The 25,209-nt window shown below is 46.4% G+C and overlaps 1 protein-coding gene across 4 annotated transcripts in view; it reads left to right on the forward strand.

The window, feature by feature from the left end:
- TBCEL (tubulin folding cofactor E like) overlaps positions 1-25,209 on the forward strand; it is a 126,358-nt gene that overhangs the window by 15,607 nt on the left and 85,542 nt on the right. For 2 of the 4 annotated variants that reach the window (XM_078781297.1, XM_068121831.2), the window contains 4 exons: positions 1,365-1,540; positions 3,109-3,557; positions 4,782-4,934; positions 14,216-14,368. In XM_078781297.1, coding sequence (XP_078637423.1) covers positions 1,365-1,540; positions 3,109-3,557; positions 4,782-4,934; positions 14,216-14,368 — 931 coding nt within the window. The remainder of the gene's footprint in view (positions 1-1,364; positions 1,541-3,108; positions 3,558-4,781; positions 4,935-14,215; positions 14,369-25,209) is intronic. The other 2 variants (XM_068121832.2, XM_078781298.1) reach the window with 1 other exon arrangement.

Raw genomic sequence — 25,209 nt, forward strand, 5'->3', positions numbered from 1 at the left:
TGATCTCTGATCATCAATTTGGTTTCAAATTAGGTCACTCTACTCTGGACATGCTGCTTCTGCTTCCTCATATGTGGCGACTTCAACTGTCATCATGCCAGCTGGCTGGGTGTGTACCTCTCTCACCTGCCATAGCATCTCAGCAAAGGACTTCTGCGACTTATTGGGACTGACACAATCTGTCAATTTCCCGACCCAGATCTCAGTCAGTGGAGTATCTTCTCTTCTAGACTTGGTTATGACAAACTTCCCTGCAAATGTCTCCCCAAGCCCCCAAGCCCTCTCCCCAAGTTATGTCAAACTTCCCTGCAAATGTCCCCCCAAGCCCTCTTCCTTCCACATGAAGCTTCTGGCCTGGACATAAGCAGTGTGGCCTTTACATGCTCTAGAAGCCTTTTCAGGCATTTTTAAACACTTAAAACCTCATAGTTTGCTTAGAACTTTATAGTTTTCTCATAGTTTGCAGAATCATTGGAATCTCCCACGATGAAGCCAATTCCGAGGGCCTTTCACTCACTCACCGCAGGCAGGTTGGTGGTCTTTCTGTCTTCTACCGACTCCTCTCCAGCCTTGCTGCCTCAGCTCTCTCTGTGCTCTGTCCCCCAAATATTCCTGCAGGTCGCACAAGATCTGCCTGCAACCCTCTTATGGTTAAATTTACAAAATCAAGACTCCTCTTTTCTCATTCCTCTTTTCTCTCACCTCTGGAACAAACTCCCTCACTCTCTTCAATCCGACTCCTCCCTCCAGGTCTTTAAAACAGCTGTTCACCACCATCTCTTATCTTCCCCCATCCAAAACCTTGATCTTTTCTACCCCCGTTAATTCACTCCAGATCCACTTCTTTGAAATTCCGACTTCTTTCCTGTGAGTCCTAGCAGTGTCCATGTGTTTTATACCCCCCTACCTTCCCTCTTTCCCATGCCTCCTCCCCCCAAGCCCTCTTCCTTCCACAGATCTCCCGATGTCCCTGTTCACTACTGTTGTACTTGTGTGCTTCCGTCTCTCTCCCCATCTTGTCTCCCGCTCCCTTTATTGTATGTTTTGTGTGTCCGTTTTTTTTGTGATTAATGTTAGATCTTACGCGGGCCTCGATATTGTATACAAAAAAAAAAAAGCATGTTTATAATTAGGTCACTGTGCCTTACTTTCTTGATTTTGGGAATGTTTTTTTTTTGTTTCCATGTAGGTGATGCACCTTGTGGTGTCCTAGAAGCCTTTTTGCAAACTAGGTCATGCTGAGCTACTTTAGTTTTCCTCAAACAGCCCTCCCACCCTACCACCATCCACGCTGCTCCCTTCACTGTCTCTCAGCACTCATCACTTGCTTTCCATGGGCCCTCACTGCCCAACTTCCCTTCCAGGTTAGCAGCATCGTGAGACATATACCTCAGCTTGACTTCCTGAACTTGAGTGGTAATCCATTCGGGCAAAGTCCAATAACATCTGTGAATTTTCCACAAATGCTGCGCCGTCTTGTTCTGAACAACACGGACGCTGATTGGACCACAGTGCGGACACTACTTCACTCCCTACCAAGGTCATGCCTCTACTCTCCTTGATACTTTTATTGATGCTTCCTCATTGCTCACTATTCAGCACAATACCAAATCATTTATTACCCTCGCCTGAGGAGAGGGTATTGCATTTGAGGCCATTTGTTTGTCTGTCTGTTTGTCCACACAATATAAATATGATTTTCTCTGCAACCGTTTGTCTGATTAACAGGAAATTTTCACCATAGGTGCAACTCCACCTGAAAATTTTTGAATGATAATTATGACGTCACAGATTACGTGGTTCGGCCGCCATCTTGGAAAAATCGAAAAATTTTGCACCTCTATATCCTGAAAGTGCTGAATAGTAAAAAAGCCTGGTGTTGGCTTAGCGGTTAGGGTGCCGGCTTGGGATCTGAGGATCCTGTGTTCGAATCCCGGTCGATCGCTGAATTAACGCCAGGGGGGGTTAACTCAGCCTGTCATCCTTCCGAGGTCGGCAAATTGAGTACCAGCTTGCTGGGATGAATGATCACGGTGTGTACCCCGATTTAGAATAGGTACACCGTATCCCTGCGCATCGTAAGAGCGTGACCAAGGGTTGGCGTCAGGAAGGGCATCCGGCCATAAAAACATTGCCTCAAACAGGGAACCATGATTGTCATGGGGCCCGCAAGGCTAACCCCCGCTCTAGTGGGGAAAATGGCCTTAAAACGATCATTCATTCATTATATTGTTTGTCTGTCTGTTTGTCCCCACAAAATAAATATGATTTTCTCTGCAACCGTTGGTCTGATTGACAGGAAATTTTCACCATAGGTGCAACTCCACCTGAAAATGTTTGAATGATAATTATGACGTCACAGATTATGTGGTTTGGCCGCCATCTTGGAAAAATCGAAAACCTTTGCACCTCTATATCTCCGAAAATGCTGAATAGAAAAAAAGGAGTCATGGCTCATTGTAAAGAACTCTCCATGGGGAGTAAAATTTGTTAATGATGATTTCATAGGTGCCTCCATTATGACGTCATAATTCGACAAGTACAAACCTTCATGCGATCAAGATGAAATTTATTGAGCGCCATGTCGGAATAAAGTGGTGGAGGAAAAAAATAATGACATCATCGGTCACGTGTTTCGGCCGCCATCTTGGAAAAACCGAAAAACTTTGCACCTCTATATCTCTGAAAGCGCTGAATAGAAATAAATTGAGACACAGCTTAATGTAAAGAACTCTCCATGGGAAATAAAATGTTAATGATGATGTCATAGGTGCCTCCATTATGACGTCATGATTCGACAAGTACAAAAAAACTTTATCCGATCAAGATGAAATTTATTGAGCATAATCTAGGAATAAATTAGTTTAGAAAAAAAAATAAGGATGACATCATCGGTCACGTGTTTTGGCCGCCATATTTGTTTTAACACAAAAGCCTTAAAACCACTGAAAATACATCCTGGTGAGGGTTTGCACTCTGATTACTCTTTTTCTTGTTTCATATTGTGTTGTGGTGGTGTGATGCATAATTCACTCTCTACCATCCACTATATTAAGCTTGCTCAAGTCTTAGGCTGGAGTTGAGTTATCTTTGCCCTCAAACCCCCAGATTGGAGGAGCTTTTCCTTTGCTTCAACAACTACAAAGAAGTCCCTCTGCATCCCACACTGGCTTATTCCTCCTCCTCTGCTTCTTCCTCCTCCACCTCTTCCTCTTCCTCCTCATCCAATCCAACTCATTCACAGTCAACATTGGATTCTTTCCACTCTTGGCAAAGCTCTGTTCCATCTGGGTCACAGTCCGGCGGGACACAATCCCTTGATACAAAGCACTCCAAACACACAGATGGTGCTGGTTTGGAGTTTCAATGCACCGCAGCCCTTGAACATGCTGGAGCTCAGTCCGTGAATATTTCAGATCCCAACACTTCTAGTCCTGTGCATTCTGACCTCTTGCAAAATGAGCATTTGGTCTCTGACGTCTCAGTTCAGGACCCCAACACTGCCATTTGCAGCTTCGTTAACATCAAACTCCTGCACATCACTTATAATCACCTAGGTGAGTCCTGGAGTTCATATCTAAACACCTAAATCTGATCTGTCTGATAACCATGAAGTTATATGGGGTGCCACGCTTGTGTTTTCATGGGCAAGGAGACCTGGCAATGCCAATTTCTCCAGGGCAGGTTAGGGAAGGAATTTGTAATTTGCCTTGGGTCCTAGCATACAATGGCCTTTCCTTTTTGAAAGGTATTGTGGGATCTTCAGCATCCACCAGCGAACTGGAGGAAACAAGACACCAGGGTTGATGTCCAGTCAAAAGCAAGCATGCTCCTTCGGTTTTCCTATCAGCCCATATGCATCTAATTACCTTTTCCAAATTGGTCTGCAGTCCAGAGTAGAATTGAAAAAAAAACGGGGCAATACCCCTGGGCGCCAAGGAATGCTCCAGAAAAGTCCATTTAAAGGGGCGACAATTTGATTCATACAGCTGCTTGAAGAAGTAAATGTATTTTATTTGCCAGATGTAGGGTGCCCCTTTATATTAACTTTTCTAGAGCATTACTTGGTTACTCCTAAGAACACAAGGGTAGCCCAGCATGCACCAGAGATTTTTTGAATGTCCCTTATTTTCTATTGTTTGGCATTTTCTACAAACTATGGAATGTTCCTTCTTTTCTATTATTTTCCCACATGGCACATACCATACAAAGGGGCCTTTTCTATGCCCCTGGCATTTTCCCCAAGAATATGTATAAACATTGCGGGGTCAAATTTTACATTTTATACAAGTTTACGAACGGCCTATGTTCTGGTCCTGTTAAACCCCATCTCCATCCCATTGCAGTTCCCTCTCGATTCTGGTCGTTTAATCAAATCCTGGGTTGTATTGCTGGCCCGTTCATAAAGTATTCCCAATGCACACGCCTCATTATGATGTCACTGTATCTGTATTTGGTTTGACCTCGTTTGTATATGAGGCATAGCTGTAATGTAACGCTGCTTGTATGTGAAGATGCCATGAGGCATACCTGTTTTACCATCTCACCTCATGATCAGCTTTTCCTGACTAATGGAGCTCAAGTTATTATCATATACTTGTCTACATAACTGTTCTCTTTATAATTAGCATACCACTGATATGAACATTAAAATCAAAATCGTTTTCAACAACAATGATTCCCTTATGAATGACTTTTGCTCTGCAGAAGGAATTATTGCATTTATGTTTTTAACGTTGTTGAGGAAATGGTGGAGTTTACAGTGTATCCTCTTTGTGTAGCTGCCTGGGACGAGATTTGCCACCTCGGCCTTCTTTTCCCTTGTCTTGAAAGACTCGTTTTGGCGAACAACCCACTTCAAGGGATCAGTGGCTACAAAGAGAAACTCGCTAAGACCTTCCCTCGTCTACAATATCTTAATCTGCAAAACACGGGTCAGTGTTTATACCCTGGAACCCTTGCGATATGTGGGGTTTTTTGTATGCAAAATTGAGGCTTGTAGAAGACTAGAAGAGGACACAATACAGTAGAAAATCTGGAAACACCAATAGTGGTAGATGGGCACAACATAGGGACATTTGGAGGATGACATAGGTGCTGAACAAGTTTAATACAAGCTCAAACACAGCAATATGGGCGTTGACAGAACAAGAAGTAAAGACTAGGATGGAACAGCAATGGAAAAGAAACACAGTAGAGCAGATGGAGCGGGGGAGGGTGGGAGAGGGGGTGGGGGTGGGAGTACAGTAAATACAGATAGGCCGTATCAGCTGATCCATTACACATCAGCGTGAGATGGCCGGGTCTTTTAACCCTTCCATGTTTATTTATTTACAATTAGGACATCCACTCCCTTTGGGAGTGGCAGGAAGGGTCATGCTACTATCCTCTCTGGGGTATATAGATTCCAGTAGATCTAGGCTCAGGTCCATTAGTGTGTGGGTATGATAAACATATAATTCCTCAAGAATGTCGGGTTTCCTCCCTTTCAGTTTGGTGTTAAACAGCTGTAGCAACTGTTTAAAAAGGTAATGCCATGTGTTTGTGGTTTATAATATTGTCACGTCTGTGTACCCATTAACACGGTATGCATCAGCGCTGGGACCGCTCATCCCAGAAAATGCCCAAATGTGGATCTCTTTACTGCGCTGTGTTCATTATTTCTTACTCATGGTTACCGTTACCCAAGGATCATTTCTAATGAGCCAAATTAATGGCATATGCATGGAAAGCAGATGTCTCAAACCCATTTTCTTACCTTTTAAAGTGTTTATTTGTGAAGAAAAATACAGGGAAGAGGGTACATGAGACTTTATCATAAACGGTACTCACCATGCAAATCAAAAGGCACAGAGAGAAATGGGGCACGCATGGGTGAAACTCCTTCCGGATAGCACGGAACGCCATATTTTTGTAACGACCCATACGGAGGTTTCTGTATTTTCATCGTCAGAAAAGCATGCCACAATTTTTTGGAATTGATGCACAATTCCGATATGCTGATTCGTTTTTTACCTGTGTAGATTTATGTCGAAATTATCCTGGGTAGAAAAGCCTGTGTTGTGTCGTAAAGTACTCCAATAATGAGGAATTCAGTGAGGTCCAACTGTTTTATTCAATCCAACATCGGACGCACGTCCCGTCCTCTCCATGCTCCGTCCTCTACCCGGAACTCCTCCTCCTCTTGGCCACGCCCCCTCTAGCGTACCTTCTATGCACAACACCACATGTCCCCCTTTCTTTAACCACATGCATACCACAACTAAGTGACCAACAATATATACATATTGTTGCGAATATGGAATTTGACCTCCATATCCGCTTGTAAATATTCCCCTATCTTCTCCGATACTCCCCAACTCTCCCCTTACCCCATTCCCTAGTCCCATTGTCTGTAAACAACACCCATTAGAGCCGATCTTCCCCTTCATTCCCCCATTAAATGTCGTGCCCAGGTCCCCCGCACCACACGTAGACAATTATAGGACATCTTGCTAGTTATTCTTAATCTATGTCAGTTAAGGACTTGTTTCCATTAATTATGACTCTTCGTTGCACCAGAATGTGATGATATGGCACCAGTAGGAGTTTAGGACCTTCCCATACCTCCCCGCATCTCTTCCCATCATCTCAAGCTCCAACAACAACCACAACAACAGCGGCTTTGCGTCCTCACTCCGGCTCGGTTGGCCGCCATTGAACATGTGCTCGACGGGGTTACCCAGAAGGGGGCTCCCTGTCGGCCCCTCGTCAAGGGCGGAGCCGGTAACCCCCGCACCCAATGAGAAGCCATGGGCCGATGCCATATGGGGCGGAGCTAACGAGCGAGGGCGTGACTCCCCGCCGGATATACGCGGCCCCGCGCCGGACGTGACGTGAGATGCGCCCCGAGCTTGAGACGACAAGACGCCACCCTCCCGAGCGCTGAGCGACCTCCCCGGCATCTCCACCAAAGTCGCGACCCACGAGCGCTGAGCGACCTCCCCGCATCTGCTGGACACCACCGTACGCGATTCTGTCCCTGAGCCAGGTGCACCTGAGCCATCGACTGCCGCTTTCCTGGCCATCAAACCCCGTGTGAGTGAGCCTTGTCCCGTTTATCTGTGGTCTGTCTAGGGTTAATATAAGAGTGTGTTTAAGTGCCCACCTTCCTATGTTTCCCTCTTGTCCCTGTAATCTAACCTTTTCCGCCTTAATATAACCTCCTCCGGAGGTCTTGAGAACTGAACCCCTGGTGTCGTATTGTGTGATTGTAATCCAGCCGTGTGTCTTCTTTTTCTTTCCTATTGAGCCAGCATAGCGCGGCTTCGTCGACGTTCGAGTACAATCGGGTAACTTGTACGGATACGGCGGCCATCCCGCTCGGCCCACCATACCATCAAAGTCGTATCTGTAACAATTGGTGTCGGGAGTGAGATTCGAGGCCCGACCAAATTTTGAAGAAAAAAAAAAAACGAATAGAGGAAAAAAAAAAAAATTTGGTCAAAATTTGGAGCGGCCGAAATTTGTTTTGTTTTACGAAACTCGAATTTTGCAAGTCGCGCTATGGCGGATCAAGACGGCTGGGGTCCGGTAGGGGAGAGTGAGGTAGGGTCGATCCAGGACCAAAATGAGGGACAGGAGGAGAGCGAAGCAGTGAGGGCGGCAGGTTCGCAAAATAGCGCCGTCACGCACGAAGTAGCGGGCGCGCAAAATGGCGCGCTCGCTCACGTGGTTGAAGGGTCCCAAAATAGCGGCGCCGCGGAGGGCGAGCCTGCGGTGGCGGCTGGGGACGCTGGGCAAACCGGGTTTGACCTCAGATTATTCTTGACCCAACTGAATGCAAAAATGGATAGGATGGAGGGCCAAATGAGGGTTGATAGTGGGCGATTAGAGGGCCAAATGGGGGTAATGGGAAACCAAATGGGGGTAATGAGGGACGAAGCGAGGGCTCAGAGTGAGCAAATGGGGGTAATGAGGGACGAAGCGAGGGGTACCAGTGAGGGATTAGACAATAATTTTAAGGGATTAGACATGAAATTTGGGAAATTAGACGATAGATTAGGGGAAATACAGGAGGGGTTAACGGGGGTAGAAAACAGAATGGCCGCTCAAGAGAATCAAATGGAAGGGATGCAAAAAGGGTTAGAGGGGTTAGAAAACAGTATGGAAGGCAAATTGAGGGACATGAGGGACCAAGCGGAAAGGGAAGTTAAACAAATGGAGCAGCAGATAGAGGGGGTCAGAATGGGGGTAGAAACCAAACTGGATGCTCACAGGGAGGAAATGGAGCAGATGAGGGTGGCATCTGGGCAGGAGATGCAAGTGATGGGAGAGGAGATCAGAAGAGGAGTGAGTGAGGAGGTCGGAGGAGTGCGCGAGGAGGTGAGGCACTGTAAGGAGCGCATGGAGAAAGAGGTGAGAAAGGGGACTGTAAAATTGCAAGGTGGTATAGAGGAGTTGACGCTGGGAGTAGAACAACTGACAGTGGGACAAAAGGAGTTGGGGGACCAGGTAAAGAAGAACACAGCGGTAATAGAGGGTTTAAAATCGACACAGAAGGAGATGAAAAAGGACGTAGGGGTAATTAAAAAAGAGTGCCAGACGGTACATGAGGACCTGACGAGGAAAATGGACAAGGTGGTAGAGGTAATGGAGGTTAAAGAGCGGGAGGTGCGGGAGCACATAGAAAAAAATAAAGTGGAGTTAGAGGAAGAACTTAAAGGGGCGCACGAAGAGATGAAGGAGATGAAGCAAAAATTAGAGGAAGTGGAAGAAGGGGTGAGCGAAATTAAGAAGCGACGGAGAGAGGATAAGAAAGAGATAAAGGAGGAAGTAAAAGAATTGGTCCAAAGTCTGTGTTCGGATCGTGATGATGTGCTCATTAACCGGATGAGGGATTCGCAGGTGATGGAGGAGAAGCGAAGAGAAAGAGGACCCGGTGTAAGTGGTGACCAATATGGTCGTGCGTATGATGCGCCAGGTGATTTAATAAGCTTGGGGGTCGAGATAGACCCGGATGTTCGTGAAAGGCCGTTGGTGAGGTGTGTGACAGGTCTGGTGTGCGAAAGAGGAGGTGTGCGAGAAAGTCCGACTCTGGGGTGTGTGAGGAAAAAGTGCACGCCGAGGAGTGAGTGTGCCGTCAAGAGTGAGTTGGTCGAAGCGCGTGTGCGAGGGGGCACAGGGAAGCGCGGTGTGGTGAGTGTTACAGAGGGTGTGACGGGAGAGTGTGCGCAGGAGTGTGTGCGAGAAAGGTGTGTGACGGACAGGTGCATGAGGAAAGAGTGCGCTGTCAGAAGTAAGGAAGAGTGTCCACCTGTGGTGAGTGTTACAGAGGGTGTAACGGGAGAGTGTGCGCGAGAAAGGTGTGTGACGGACAGGTGCACGAGGAAAGAGTGCGCTGTCAAGAGTAAGGGTGAGTGCGCTGTCAGGAATGGAGGTGAAAGTAGTGGGAGTGACATGGAGCGTGAGTTAGTTGTGACAGGTGAGCGAGGATGTACACCTGGGATGGAAGGATGCACACCTGGAATGGTAGAGCGTGAGTGGGAATGCACGCTGGAGTTGGTGGTGAGGCACGTGGTTGGGTGTGCGAATGAGAGCACACCTGTGATTGTCACAGAGCAGGTGACCGAGGAGGGGGTGCGAAGCGGTGTATTGGTGAGGTGTGCGAGCAACGAATGTGTGCCAAAGTGTTCGGTGGTCAGGTGTGTGACCAAGGCTGTGAGTGGAATGGGTGTACCTGGGTGCGTAAGGAAAGGTAGCATGGGCACGGCTGGATGTGTGAGCAAGGAACGGGCTGCGGGGTGTAAGCGTCCAGGTGAAGCATCGACGTTAGATGGGGTAGAGTTGAGAACGACTTATAGCCGAATCGGGCCCTCGGTGCGTGCTGGGCCTCGCTTTGAACGGCCGCGTCCGTGCTCCACTAGGCGGAGCGGGCAGCTGGATAGAAAGGGTCGTCATGGCGACCACTTCTTGGTGAGACGTGCCGGCAGGTCGAGATCGGGGCATTGGATGGCTCCACGCCGAGGTGGTGCGTGGGATCTCGGCACGGGTAAGCCCCCGTCCCTGCACCGAGTGCCGGACGCATCCAGCCGCTGGCACAAAACAACCAGCATCCATTGCTTGGCTTTACGAAGCCAGGCTTTGGACAGGAATTGGCGCACCGAGAGGCAGTAGTAAGTAGACTGGGTGATGAGGTTAGTGTTTTGGCCCCGAAATTAGAGAAAAACAAAATTTGATGATTGGCAAAGGATTGGCAGTAGTGATTGGCAGATGATGGGCAGTGATTGGCAAATTTTTGATTTGTTGAAATTTGATGTGCAAAACTAGTAGTGAGAGACCCCCGATGTGGTGGGATGGCAAATCCACCATCCTTCCCATGTGGGGGGCAAAGGAGCACTAGGTTTATGGGGTGTATGGCAGTGAAAACTAGCCCGGGTGGGTTAGGATATGGTGTGTAGGGATCTAGCGAAGATGACCTTAGGTAACGTTAAGGTTAGTTAGTGACTGATACCTGTAGTGGGGACGCAGGTAGATTAGTATGGATGATAATGACGAGGGAGCGCAATAGTTTAAAGGGACGACTGGGAAGCGCAAGTTTCAGAAGGGAGTAGTTAGCTGAGATGATGCCGTGTTTGTGAGAATTGAACAGGTGTGATTGCACAGGTGTGCAACTGGACAGGTGTGTGGAGCAGTGTATGAGTAGTGAGTGTGTGGATCAGCGCGAATGCGCTTGGGGAGAGAAGGGTGCAGGTGGCACCAGGTGTGAGAGCACAGGTGTGCAGGTACAGGTGTGTGGAGAGAGTTGGAGTGAGTGGTACGGAGTGGTGTGCATGGTGCGAAGGTGTGGATGGGGGAAGAGTGGACCCCTTTCACGAGCACCCGGGGCGGGTAGTGTAAGTGTTAGGTAGAGGGTGCAGGTAAATTGTGGTTGGATATTGGCATTTGTGGTGCGGTTGCAGAATGGTGTTGTGAATGGGTGCATTAGTGTTGTGGAAATGGCTGGGCGTGTAGCCTGTTAGTGTGTGTAGTTGGTTGGGCACTCCACCACTGTGAGGATGTCGGCCAGGTGAGGCCGCAGGTGGGCTCTGGGAGCCGGTAGTTGTGAGTGGGTGCCTGAGGATCCCGGGTGTGGATCGGGCAGCCCAGTGCCAGAGAGGGCACGGAGTGGGGAGAGAGCCAGAGGGCCTTCCCCAGGTAGTTAGGTTAGGGCAAGGAGCAGGTAAGCTCGGAGGCAACTGCAGTGGTGGAGGTGTGCAGGTGGGTAGACCCACTGGGAGAGGTACACGCCGCAGCCCAGAAATTGTGCGAGGGCACCGGGAGATGAATCGGGGGAGTGAGACCCCAAATTGAAAAGCACCACAGTTTGGCCAATGGGAATTGGTTTTTAGAACCCATAGTGTAAGAGGGCCAATGGTTTGGCCGGAGAAAGCCCCCGGGTAGTGTAAAGTTGTTAAAGTCATTTAGGAGATAGTTAGGATTGATGAACCTGTCGCACCATACGCAGCCACTTGCCTGTGGTGATGATGATGACTCCACACCTGTGTTTTCTTTGTTTGTTGCAGGAAATGAGATTGCTGTGGATTTGTGAGACGCATCACGACGTGGATGAGACATTGGGGTGATTCCATCTCTCCCTCCCTAGGAGGGACTGATGATGAATTGGTGATGGCAAATTTTGATGTGCAGTTGGAGATGGCAAATTTTGATGAGAGTTGAAAATGGCAAATTTGATTGGTTAGGAGGGAGAGAAGACGAATTTGGTATATGGGAGGAACGGGGAAGACAGTAGGGATGTTTGTTGATTTGTAAAGTAGATGTTTATGAGTAGTGTTGTGTTGTGTGGATGCAGTAAGGGGTAAGGGAGGGGCCATGTAGGTTACCTGGTGGGGGGGGGGCGTACGATAGGAACGTACCTGTCTCACCTGGTTCCCATGTGCCCCCAGTGTGCATCATCTTGTATTGCGTGCACTTTTGCGCCCTTACCACCTTACTCACTTGTTTCTTCTGTTGTCTCCCACCTCCGAGGATCTGGCTTTGGGGTAGAGAGAGAGGAGAGAGAGGTGCTGGCGACGCAGTTGTGGGCCTGCACTTTCGCTGTTCGCTGCCTGGATCGGTACACCATATGGACCGCAATGTTTGTGGCCACCCACAATGGACCGCAGTTCGTTTGCGGCCAAGCACCACCCGGGGATGGACCTATGGATCAACGTGGCACCTATGCCATACAGGTGAACCACTAATAGTTAACACCACCAAGTGCACCACAAGAAGAGCAAGAGACACCTGCAGGGTTAGGGGTTGTCGAATTTATTTTTATTCCAATGAACAATGGTGACTGCACCGATTGGTGGTGGGGTGGTGCTTTTGATGCTGGGAAAGGGTGCTCTGCACGTTATTAAAGGGCCGTCGGCCACAGAGCACTCGTGGGTTGGTGTATCGATGTTGGCAAGCGCGCTCTCTCTATGCATAACATCTGCATGTGTTCCTCCAAAAACAGGTCCTGGATCGTAGTGTAAATAGCAGCGTAGTCGTGTAAATAATGCTCCCTACCGGCTGTATGTTTAGTTTGAGAATTCTTTCCGGATTCGGTTATCCTGTGGGTGTGTTTCTGTGAGGAGAAGGGTGCAACGTCGCAGGGGGACATATTTACTCATTTGTGAATATCTGTAAAACTGTCGCACTCAGGGTAGAGTTAATAGTAGAGGGAACTACATTGCGTGCCACACTAAAGTAGGTAAAAATTTATCGGGTCGGGACGCCCCGAGGGTAGAGAAGGGTGCAATGTTGCGAATATGGAATTTGACCTCCATATCCGCTTGTAAATATTCCCCTATCTTCTCCGATACTCCCCAACTCTCCCCTTACCCCATTCCCTAGTCCCATTGTCTGTAAACAACACCCATTAGAGCCGATCTTCCCCTTCATTCCCCCATTAAATGTCGTGCCCAGGTCCCCCGCACCACACGTAGACAATTATAGGACATCTTGCTAGTTATTCTTAATCTATGTCAGTTAAGGACTTGTTTCCATTAATTATGACTCTTCGTTGCACCAGAATGTGATGATATGGCACCAGTAGGAGTTTAGGACCTTCCCATACCTCCCCGCATCTCTTCCCATCATCTCAAGCTCCAACAACAACCACAACAACAGCGGCTTTGCGTCCTCACTCCGGCTCGGTTGGCCGCCATTGAACATGTGCTCGACGGGGTTACCCAGAAGGGGGCTCCCTGTCGGCCCCTCGTCAAGGGCGGAGCCGGTAACCCCCGCACCCAATGAGAAGCCATGGGCCGATGCCATATGGGGCGGAGCTAACGAGCGAGGGCGTGACTCCCCGCCGGATATACGCGGCCCCGCGCCGGACGTGACGTGAGATGCGCCCCGAGCTTGAGACGACAAGACGCCACCCTCCCGAGCGCTGAGCGACCTCCCCGGCATCTCCACCAAAGTCGCGACCCATGTATTTTATTTGCCAGATGTAGGGTGCCCCTTTATATTAACTTTTCTAGAGCATTACTTGGTTACTCCTAAGAACACAAGGGTAGCCCAGCATGCACCAGAGATTTTTTGAATGTCCCTTATTTTCTATTGTTTGGCATTTTCTACAAACTATGGAATGTTCCTTCTTTTCTATTATTTTCCCACATGGCACATACCATACAAAGGGGCCTTTTCTATGCCCCTGGCATTTTCCCCAAGAATATGTATAAACATTGCGGGGTCAAATTTTACATTTTATACAAGTTTACGAACGGCCTATGTTCTGGTCCTGTTAAACCCCATCTCCATCCCATTGCAGTTCCCTCTCGATTCTGGTCGTTTAATCAAATCCTGGGTTGTATTGCTGGCCCGTTCATAAAGTATTCCCAATGCACACGCCTCATTATGATGTCACTGTATCTGTATTTGGTTTGACCTCGTTTGTATATGAGGCATAGCTGTAATGTAACGCTGCTTGTATGTGAAGATGCCATGAGGCATACCTGTTTTACCATCTCACCTCATGATCAGCTTTTCCTGACTAATGGAGCTCAAGTTATTATCATATACTTGTCTACATAACTGTTCTCTTTATAATTAGCATACCACTGATATGAACATTAAAATCAAAATCGTTTTCAACAACAATGATTCCCTTATGAATGACTTTTGCTCTGCAGAAGGAATTATTGCATTTATGTTTTTAACGTTGTTGAGGAAATGGTGGAGTTTACAGTGTATCCTCTTTGTGTAGCTGCCTGGGACGAGATTTGCCACCTCGGCCTTCTTTTCCCTTGTCTTGAAAGACTCGTTTTGGCGAACAACCCACTTCAAGGGATCAGTGGCTACAAAGAGAAACTCGCTAAGACCTTCCCTCGTCTACAATATCTTAATCTGCAAAACACGGGTCAGTGTTTATACCCTGGAACCCTTGCGATATGTGGGGTTTTTTGTATGCAAAATTGAGGCTTGTAGAAGACTAGAAGAGGACACAATACAGTAGAAAATCTGGAAACACCAATAGTGGTAGATGGGCACAACATAGGGACATTTGGAGGATGACATAGGTGCTGAACAAGTTTAATACAAGCTCAAACACAGCAATATGGGCGTTGACAGAACAAGAAGTAAAGACTAGGATGGAACAGCAATGGAAAAGAAACACAGTAGAGCAGATGGAGCGGGGGAGGGTGGGAGAGGGGGTGGGGGTGGGAGTACAGTAAATACAGATAGGCCGTATCAGCTGATCCATTACACATCAGCGTGAGATGGCCGGGTCTTTTAACCCTTCCATGTTTATTTATTTACAATTAGGACATCCACTCCCTTTGGGAGTGGCAGGAAGGGTCATGCTACTATCCTCTCTGGGGTATATAGATTCCAGTAGATCTAGGCTCAGGTCCATTAGTGTGTGGGTATGATAAACATATAATTCCTCAAGAATGTCGGGTTTCCTCCCTTTCAGTTTGGTGTTAAACAGCTGTAGCAACTGTTTAAAAAGGTAATGCCATGTGTTTGTGGTTTATAATATTGTCACGTCTGTGTACCCATTAACACGGTATGCATCAGCGCTGGGACCGCTCATCCCAGAAAATGCCCAAATGTGGATCTCTTTACTGCGCTGTGTTCATTATTTCTTACTCATGGTTACCGTTACCCAAGGATCATTTCTAATGAGCCAAATTAATGGCATATGCATGGAAAGCAGATGTCTCAAACCCATTTTCTTACCTTTTAAAGTGTTTATTTGTGAAGAAAAATACAGGGAAGAGGGTACATGAGACTTTATCATAAACGGTACTCACCATGCAAATCAAAAGGCACAGAGAGAAATGGGGCACGCATGGGTGAAACTCCTTCCGGATAGCACGGAACGCCATATTTTTGTAACGACCCATACGGAGGTTTCTGTATTTTCATCGTCAGAAAAGCATGCCACAATTTTTTGGAATTGATGCACAATTCCGATATGCTGATTCGTTTTTTACCTGTGTAGATTTATGTCGAAATTATCCTGGGTAGAAAAGCCTGTGTTGTGTCGTAAAGTACTCCAATAATGAGGAATTCAGTGAGGTCCAACTGTTTTATTCAATCCAACATCGGACGCACGTCCCGTCCTCTCCATGCTCCGTCCTCTACCCGGAACTCCTCCTCCTCTTGGCCACGCCCCCTCTAGCGTACCTTCTATGCACAACACCACATGTCCCCCTTTCTTTAACCACATGCATACCACAACTAAGTGACCAACAATATATACATATATATTGTTGCGGTTTTGCCATAAAGGCAAACCCCCTATAGTTAATTGCACGACAACATGTAGCCTGCAGTAGTTAGTTATTTCTTATTGAATGTGAAGATTAGCCCTTTCCCATTGTGTAGTAATAGAGACCAAATATGCGTTGAGTAGGCAGGCTTTGAAACCTTTGTGTGGTTAAAAGGAAGCCATTTAGATGTGCAGGAAGGCGTGGCCAAATGCGGAGCCCTGGATGAAAGGGGGAAGGAGGACTGAAACCTTCCGAGGAGGAGGAAGGATTGAAGGCCAGCATGTGACCAACCTCAGCCAATAGGAGGCTGTGGGACATTCGGGGAGTTTTTGGGGGCAGGTAAATACCCCCACCCATCGACCACGAGGGCCTCTTGCCTCTTGCTTTTTGCCTTGCCGAGGACACTGCTCTTGCTTTTCGCCTCGCCGAGGACACTGCTCTTGCTTTTCGCCTCGCCGAGGACACTGCTCTTGCTTTTCGCCTCGCCGAGGACACTGCTCTTGCTTTTTTCCTCGCCGAGGACACTCCTCTTGCTTTTCGCCTCGCCGAGGACACAGCTCTTGCTTTTCGCCTCGCCGAGGACACTGCTCTTGCTTTTTGCCTCGCCGAGGATACTCCTCTTGATTTCGCCTCGCCGACGAGATTCTCTTGCTTTTGTCCTTCGTCGAAGATACACCTCTTCTCTTGAGTTTCGCTTCTCCCACGACACGTGTTTGGCCTTGGTGTTTCGTCGACCCCCATCGCTTCTTAGCCGATCTCTAGCTCTGATCCGGCTGACCTGCAAGCTTGTCCAACCGGTGCTGAGGTTCGTCGGACATTCCCACATCCAGACTGCACATCGAACTGCGCACGGCGCACAGCTGCGGCCACTTTGAGGCAATCCCAGCACGTACATTGGTACGCCAATAACCAGCGTGTCTTCCCCTGTGTGAGTGTGAGTGTGAAGGCGCCTAGTCAGGTTTATAGTAGGTAAGACTTGATAAGCTGTATCTTTTGTCTGTTCTCTGTGCCTTCAAAATAAAAGGCTGTACATCTGATTACTTTCCAACCTGTTCAGATACGTCTTTTCTCCATTGGCCTAGCATCATCCGAGACCGAATTTGGCTTGATTCAGGTCCATAAATCACGTAAGGTAACGCCGCTTTCCACACTGTGCAAATCCGCTCGGCACGCAATTGAATAAGGTGTGTGAAAGCGAGGGTTCCATCCCCGGTTTCTCCGGTCACGTGTCTTGAAGGTATTTTGTATATTTGGCCAGTAAACTCTTCGGCGCGTGGCTGGAAGATTGGCGATCGGAATTGCTTAGCAATCCGTCAATCACGAGTTTAGTAGTCGTGGACGGCGGCCTCAGTGGACCTGGAGTTTGAGGAGGAGCGGGGCATAAACCCCCCTTAGTACATCGACGAACCCGGGATCTGCAACAATATAGTTAACTAGAAGATGAAATGTAGTAATACCACAGCGTGGATTAACCATAAAACAAGTAATAATAGACATGCAACAGTTTATCATAGCTTCCTTTTCTTACTCTCTCAAAACTTTAGATTACATCATCACATAATCTCGTGTCCAGACTGGAGGTCTGCCAACTCTGGCATCCCCGGCCGACCGGCACAGGTTCTGATGTGTCTTGAGCTGGTGGTGCGGTGGTGCCAGGAAGGAGTGGTTGCTCGGTATCGTCTCTTTCATCCCCTTGCAAGGCAGATGCTAAATGCAAAGCATTCCAGATCTGTCCATCGGACAGTTTGTACGTGTGAGATCCTCTTCGCTCCATAACTTGGAGAGGCGCTAAAAATTTAGATTGTCCCTTTCGGAGGATGCCAGGTTTCCTCACTCAGACGAAGGAGCCACATTCAAAGTTCACATCCTTTGCCCCCCGCCGTTTGTCGGTGTACGCCTTTTGCTTGTTCTGCTTCTCTTGTACTGTGAGTGCTGTGTCTTGGCGTGACGGTGTGTTGGCCTTTGGCATCTGTAACCCAGATACATGCAGCTTGGTGTGCATCTCAGTTCAACAGGTGATCGCTGTGTTGTGGCATGTCGGGTTGCCCAGTATGTTTGAAGAAAGTCCGTTGTATAAAAAAAATTGAGCCGGTTGGGATCGCTGATCTGAAATACCTCTCCCAACGAGTCTAAAGGGTATTTTGCTGCTCTGCGAATCCTGTGTCTGCACAGGGTGTATGTTTAGCCTGTATGGCACTAGCAGCCCCTTGGCCTATGATCTTGGCCTCTGCCATTGCCGATTCATTCTGTCTAGCGATGGTTATAGCTTTCTGTAATGTCAGTCCCGTTTCTAGCAGGAACCGCTCTCTAATGCGAGATGAGTTTGTTTTCTCGACCAGCTGGTCCCGGATCATTTCTTCTGCCAGCTCTCCAAACTCACATGTGACGACCATCTCCCTTAATGAAGCAATGTATTGTTCCGTGGACTCGCCGCCATTTTCCTGACCACGTTGCCGAAATTTATATCATTCTGCCATGACATTAACTCTTGGGACAAAAAAATTCCTCAAGGCCGCAAGTGCAGCTTCATACTTTACCTGCTCGTCATGTGCAGTGTGATAATTAATTCCATGCCCACTCTGGATGATGACTCTTCTTCACGCAATAACAACTTCTAGCTTCCAGACCGTACATCCAATCATCTTGAAATTTTGCACACATGTTACACTGCATTACCTCTACTATAATATAAAGTTTCACGTCGATCAATGAAGCGGTTCAAGAGTTATAAATTGTTCAATATTTTCGTTTAATATATTGTTACGGTTCTCTATGCCGGCCTTCTTCCCCTTATCAAGGGGGGATTAATCCCCTTGTCTTTACTGGCCTGGCGGAACCGAGACTTATTACTTCCCTCCCGGACACACACGGAGTAGGGTTTCGGGACTACTTTCTCGCTCGTACCTAAGTACCTGCGCTGCCCTGGGAGCGAGGAAACAAGCCTCGCACGAACCACGTATGATGTTAGTACGCCGAGCGGATTGCGTACACATGGTCCACGCAGTCTTAACTAGTGGAACCCGATTGGAGCGATCCTATTCGTGCCACGCTTAGTCAATTGAGGAGACCACAGGAATGATCGAATCAGAAAGAAAGAACAAGGGTTTAATTATTCCCACACGTATATACAGTTCAAGGACGAAGAGACACAGAGCAATCCTTGTACAGTCTTAACCAATCCCTGGGACAACGGGCCCGCCTCACACTCACATGGGCGATTGCAGATGGGCAGGTGTTCCCCAACGCGCCCAGAGATGGTCCTCGTCTAGCTCTCCACGGTCCCCGGCACGTCCCGCGAAGATGGTAGCAGGCGAAGGCAGGGACTCGGAGCGCGTCTCTCGAACAAAGCAGATGTTGGGGTGAAACGGCAGAGGGCGGACTTTAGCGCGGCTGGCGGTTACCCAGCCTTGTTCACTCGCGCGTCTCAAAATGCGCTATTCGTTCTAAACGTGTCTGGCTGCACCCGCGTATATGTAACGACCAACTCCTCTTCTTCAATACACTTGGTGTTGGTTAGCGCGCGCGTTCTCGTGCAATGGTCAAGTTCATCAGGCAGTACGACGCGAGTCCTGTTATCTCTCTCTCTCTCTCGCAGCAAGTCAAGTCATGTTAGCCCTCCGATGCAAGTCCTCTTATCAGTGTTCCACGTGCTAGTCCTTTTACCTCTCCCTCTGCTCTGCGAGTCCTGTCGAGGGCTTTTGCGCAGCGGTTCTTATAGCTACGCCCCCCGAACCTTCTGGAACTCACCCGACTCTTCTCACCACGCCCTCTGACGCCACGCCGCCACCACCACCCTCGAGCTCTGATTGGCGGCTCATGCTTACCGTCATCGTTCCTACCGCTCTGCCTCGACTCCGCCCCAATCCTCCTCTGCCTCCCTCGTGTTAACTCGCCCAATATGAACCAACGTTAACAAACTGGATTGATGCTAGGGTGGCTGGAAAATCGGTGGCAAGTAGGGCCTATTTCCCCGTCTCCTACTCAATTCAGAATTAACACTGGAAAGGAACTAAGCTCACAAATACTAAGACATAACTATACTATTGCGAGGCTACATGTTGCTTGTGTGACTAACTATGGGGGACAGATTTAACCTTTATTAAACTCACTTGACAGACTCAAAACCGCAACAATAAGCTGAACACATCTGTGAAGTTTCCCCTCGATGGGATGAAAAATGAGGGAGGAGCTAGGTTTTAAAAGTTTATGCTTAAAAACGTCATAACTCCGAAACCATGTGATGCATGATGTCATGCTCGGTGACTTTTTTGTTCGTCATGGGTATGCGATTCTGCCTGCAAAGATTGGCCTCGATCTGTTCAGTCCTTTTGGGAGAAAATTTGATTTTCGTGGTTTTTCAGGCTTTACACTCAAAACAATATGGCGTTCGAACCACGGGACCTACGACGTCATTATAATTTTATATCTGCATCAATTTATACCGAGAAGATGCTTAAGAAATTTCATCCTGATCGGATAAATTTTTTTACTTGTCGAATTACGACGTCATAACGGCACCACCTATGACGTCATCATTCACATATCTTATTCCGCATGGAGAGCTCTTTGCAATGAGACCTGTCTCAATTATTCATGTGCAGTGGTTTTTGAGATATAGAGATGCAAAGGTTTTTGCTTTTTCCAAGATGGCGCCCGTACCACGTGACCTGTGACGTCATACTATCCACTTAAATATTCTACAGGAGGAGGCCCTCCTGTGGTGAAAATTTCATGTCAATCGGACCAACGGTTGCCGAGAAAATGAATTTTTAGAATGCAGACACAACGTACTTACGTACCCGAATGCTTAACCCTGCCTTTCGCTTCGCGAGCGCAGGGTAATAAATACATGATGGTTATACATACCAGCGTGACTCGGCGTGCTCCACGCGCCTCACCACATGTCGTTTCAGAGGGATAGGCATCTTTGACCATTTCGGTGTCTTTTGGGTCTCCAGGGTGTAGGAGAATGTGAGAAGACTCAGGAGACTCCAATATGACCGAAACAGCTTTATAAAGTAAGGCTTTATTATAATTAATAGATCACTTGTTTCAATATAATAAGGAACTACAATAACTCAATGAATTTGGTAATTCAAGTCGTTGGTTCTTTTTCTTTGGCCGGTCCTCTGCGCAGCGCTGTTCTCGTTCCGTACTCGTTCCGTTCGTCAAAGGTTCTGGTGGCAAGTGTGTTCCTACCAGGACGTTGTTCACGTTTTATGGTCACAGAAATCTTAATCCTCTCTGCGCTAATCTTAATCCCTTCTCCGCAAACGTTACTCGGTCATCCACGCTCGCCTCACCGGCACCAGCTCGCCCCCCTCCCCCCCCAGGCGTTGACAACCATCCCCTCCTGCTGGGAGTTCCTCCACCCTACATTTGCTTCACAATAGTGAAAGCCTAGAAATGTGCTCTAGCCCAGGGCCGTGACAAGGTGAACAAGAGATTTCCAGGTTTTGCTTATCTTCGTGTTTCCGAGGTCCAAATTCCTGACATTCTCTGCACCACCTGTTCACTCACCAATCTCAACCAATTACAAGTAAAGATCTATACTTCCACAATTCCCTCATCTTTTTGTTTTTGTTTATATTATCCATTAATCTAAACATCAATACAAGTACAAGTAAACAATCAATCACTACAAGTAAACATCAATACAAGTACTCAAACCACAACTTTGGTAATCCAATTCCCTTAGGCATACACCGTCATCCTGCAAGAATCTGATCACAAAACATTTCGTTGGTCATTGACTCCTTCCATATTGTTAATTCAATCTATTTCACTTGCATCACAAATATCTTTGCAAAACAACACTTCACCATCACCAAGACACAACAATTTCACTTCACCATTTTTCAAATTTATAAAGCATCTGCAACATCTGGCAAAACGTTTGCCTCCAAACAAATGTTGACTCTTTGTTTGAAAGGAAGGGCTGATCACTTGTGTTTGAATTCAGGTATGAAACATTTTCTTCTAATGTCTTCATAGCACCTGCACTACTTTGTGTAGGGTTTCGCTGTTGTAATAACTGTGCGGAGTCATAGACTGACCCCGCTCTCCATGTAGCATTCTTGCCACTCTTGCTGCAAACCATAATAATTCCTGAACAAGGCCTTCGCCCAGTTGTAGTCGACTTGCCTCCTCCCTCATTATGAGTGGGCAGCAAGTATTGGTGTGATGTTGATTGGCCAGCAAGATGTGGAACAGGGATGCCAGATGCATCCACAATGATGTTGGGACCATGGTGTTCAGGTCATCCATGGTTCATACCAGGAGCAACCAGCAGAATCGTGCACAGCTGTTGTGAAAAGGCACAGCCGTTTGCTTGCAGCTCCATGCTGGTTCCCCGGACGTTGGTGAAGTAATAACATATGTCCCCGCATATCGTAGAGGTTGCAGGTAAAATGTTGTTGTCCTGCAACTTCTGATGTGATGAATGTTCGAAGCCTTCGAACAAGAGTAAGTGATTGCCTTTCTTTCATATGTTGCAGTGTGATCCAGGCAAATGGTCACATAAATTTCCTTGGTGAAGGTAAGCATCCATCTCCAAGTTACACAGGAGAATGTCTTCATCATTCTTTGAGAAGGAGGGTGTATGCCAAGATTAACTTTATTTTTAGCCACAAATTTTCTTTCTCAAACTGCTTCCCAATTCCGTTAGCACTCCCTTCAAAATGTGATCTCGTCTTATCCTTTTACTCAGTCACATCTGAATCTGCTTTCCACACACACTGAATCAGATAGGGTACATCTTACCATGAAATCAGCATAATCATGTATATCTTCCGACAGTTTCACATTCAACAATTTTTTTTTTTTTTTTCTTAAAACATTCAAAAAGTTATATTCATTTATATGCGTCACACAAATAATATTCAATCAGGTATGTATTTTATTACTAAACTAAGAATAGCATTTAAAATTGCTTTCAAATCAATATAGTTTGAAAATTAAAATTCATGCAGTTATTTTAACACTACTCACAGAAAATAAATGCATTTATGAGTGTATATGATTACACTCACAAACAGGAATATCTAATTCCCAACAAATTTTGCAAACCAACAAATTAAGCATAATGTATTAGTATCATAATTCCACCCCTTTTTTTTTTTTTTTTTTTTCCCCCTCTTCAAACAGTGTGTAACTTGTGGTGATAGAAGTTCACCGGTTGACACGATTCACAACATTTTTGTTATGCCCTTATCTTAACTCTACTGTATTCATTTGCAACATCACTTGATTCATTCTTTTAATCTCGGTATTTATGTCGCCATAAAAGTCTTCCTCTTGTGGTTCCACATTTCTTTCCTCATTTGTCACTTCATGCATTATCATAGTGTTGTTGGTTACCTTATTCAAACACACAGTCACTAAGTCTTTCAAGCAGGCCACCACTAAAACAATTGCCAATATAACTACTAAACCAACAAACAAGTATTGGAGTATCTTAGCTGCTACTCCTCCAAATGTGTTTCCCAACCATGCAAAGGCACCCCCTTTTATATAATCGTGGTATCTTGCTCCCTCTTGTCTGATTGTATCGGCTATGTTATAAATTTCTTCTGAATTATCAGGTATGTACGTACAACAATCTGTACCAATGACTGCACATGTACCTCCTTTTTCTTCTAACAGCATATCTAATGCCATACGATTTTGTAATGCCATGGTTCTTGTCGCTGCCAGCTCACTTGTAAGTTGTGTCGATCCACTAGCTGTTTTATTTGCCAATGTTTCTATAGCCAATGCCATTTGCCGTAGTTCATGTCCTGCCTTCCAGGTTCCATAAAATGGAAATATTACCATTCCAACCCATTCCCCCATGCTAATAGTTCTTTTCTGCCTAGAATGCAGGATATGCGTTGGTGACTTTGTTAACAAGCGCATGTGTGGAAGCACAAACCCAAGAAAACATGATCCTGACCATGTCAGTGGGAGATACACATACGCCTTGTGTCCACATATAAAATATGTATTATTATAGGTCCATTTAGTATCTGTTGTCCAAGTTCCTTCCCAATACAAAGATATCATCTTTAAGCTAGTGTCCCTTACTGGGACAAGCAATCTCATATAGCCCAACTCGTAACTATAATGGTAGCAGGTGGAGTTTCCCATAAACTTATTATTCTCTGTGGTTCGAAGTCGGATGAAACATAGGAGCCCTTTCATTTGTTGTTGAATAGTTACGTAAGGGGGCATAACTTCATTGTCATATTTAGGCCTATAACTGTCTGCAAATTCCTCACATTGATATCCCCCTTTTTCCCAACTAACATCCCCTAGCATCATCGCCATTGGTAAATAAGGTATTGTTGCTACCAACCTCTTTGGGAAGCGACTACATAATTCATCCCAACCAAAAGGAACTGCCTCCAATGGTACTCCGTTCTCACTAGAATGTGGCATTTGTGTGCATATCCAACAATTACTTTCATTTGCTATATCAGCCCTCGTGTGGGCTAAATGTAAAAAAGTATTAATCCCGTGTAATCCATCGGGTTCTAAAGGTGTGTCCCTATCTTCCATCAAACTTCTCTTTTGCTTATGTCGTCCCGCATAATCATATATCTGTATGTCGGCCACCAATGTTGCGTTTTGTTCTCTCATTACCCCCAAAATAATGCATGCAACACAGAGTCCCCACTACTAGAGAACTCATTCCTAGGATTAATATCACCATTTTCAAGGAGTATCCGAAGTAGAAGTCCCTGTTTTCCCCTGATTTGTCGGCTCGTCTTGATAAGGTCTTTCCCTTTGTCCCACCTGTAGCCATCTGTAAAACATGTGAGCTACCCCTTGTATATGTTCATACCTATAACATAATTATATGTCAATGACATTCAACATTATATACCAAACTAACAAGCTTCCTAAAAGGTAAATAAAGAAAAATCCCTTAATATGTAACATAAATCTGATTATTTGCCTTACCCTGATCCCCCTATCTCCTGGGGTCGAACTAAATCCCCTGATCCTGAGTGTAGTTGTGATACATTATCACTCATGCTGTACTAATATCAGTAGGTATGTCATGAAGGCAAATAAATGTCACTATCCCAAGTAGGAATACTACATGTTGAAAATGCAATGTTTATCAATGCAAGGGGTGTTAAAATGTAATTCAAATGAATGTAAATCACGACTATCATTTATCTGCCACTGAATGTTCTGCTGGGCTGCTAGGTGCAGCCTCATTTTCTGTGGGACCGTCCACCTTAACCCCATGTGCTCGCTTGCAATGAGAGGCATGAATCCAACTTTCTATTTTGGGTCCATATTTGTTTCTATTCTTATCAATCCCCTATGGTTTATCAATTCGTTCCAAAATACCGCAACAAAAGGTTTTAACCAAAGCTCTACCAAACTATTTCCAATGTGAACTCAAAATGCCAGTGAAACATTGATTCGAAGAATTAACTTCAAGGGGTCAATAAATTTATTCTATAACCAGATCTAATTTTCCCATCCA

This window comes from Myxine glutinosa, chromosome 7, assembly GCF_964187855.1.
Source record: "Myxine glutinosa chromosome 7, kmMyxGlut1.1, whole genome shotgun sequence".
NCBI lineage: Eukaryota > Metazoa > Chordata > Myxini > Myxiniformes > Myxinidae > Myxine > Myxine glutinosa.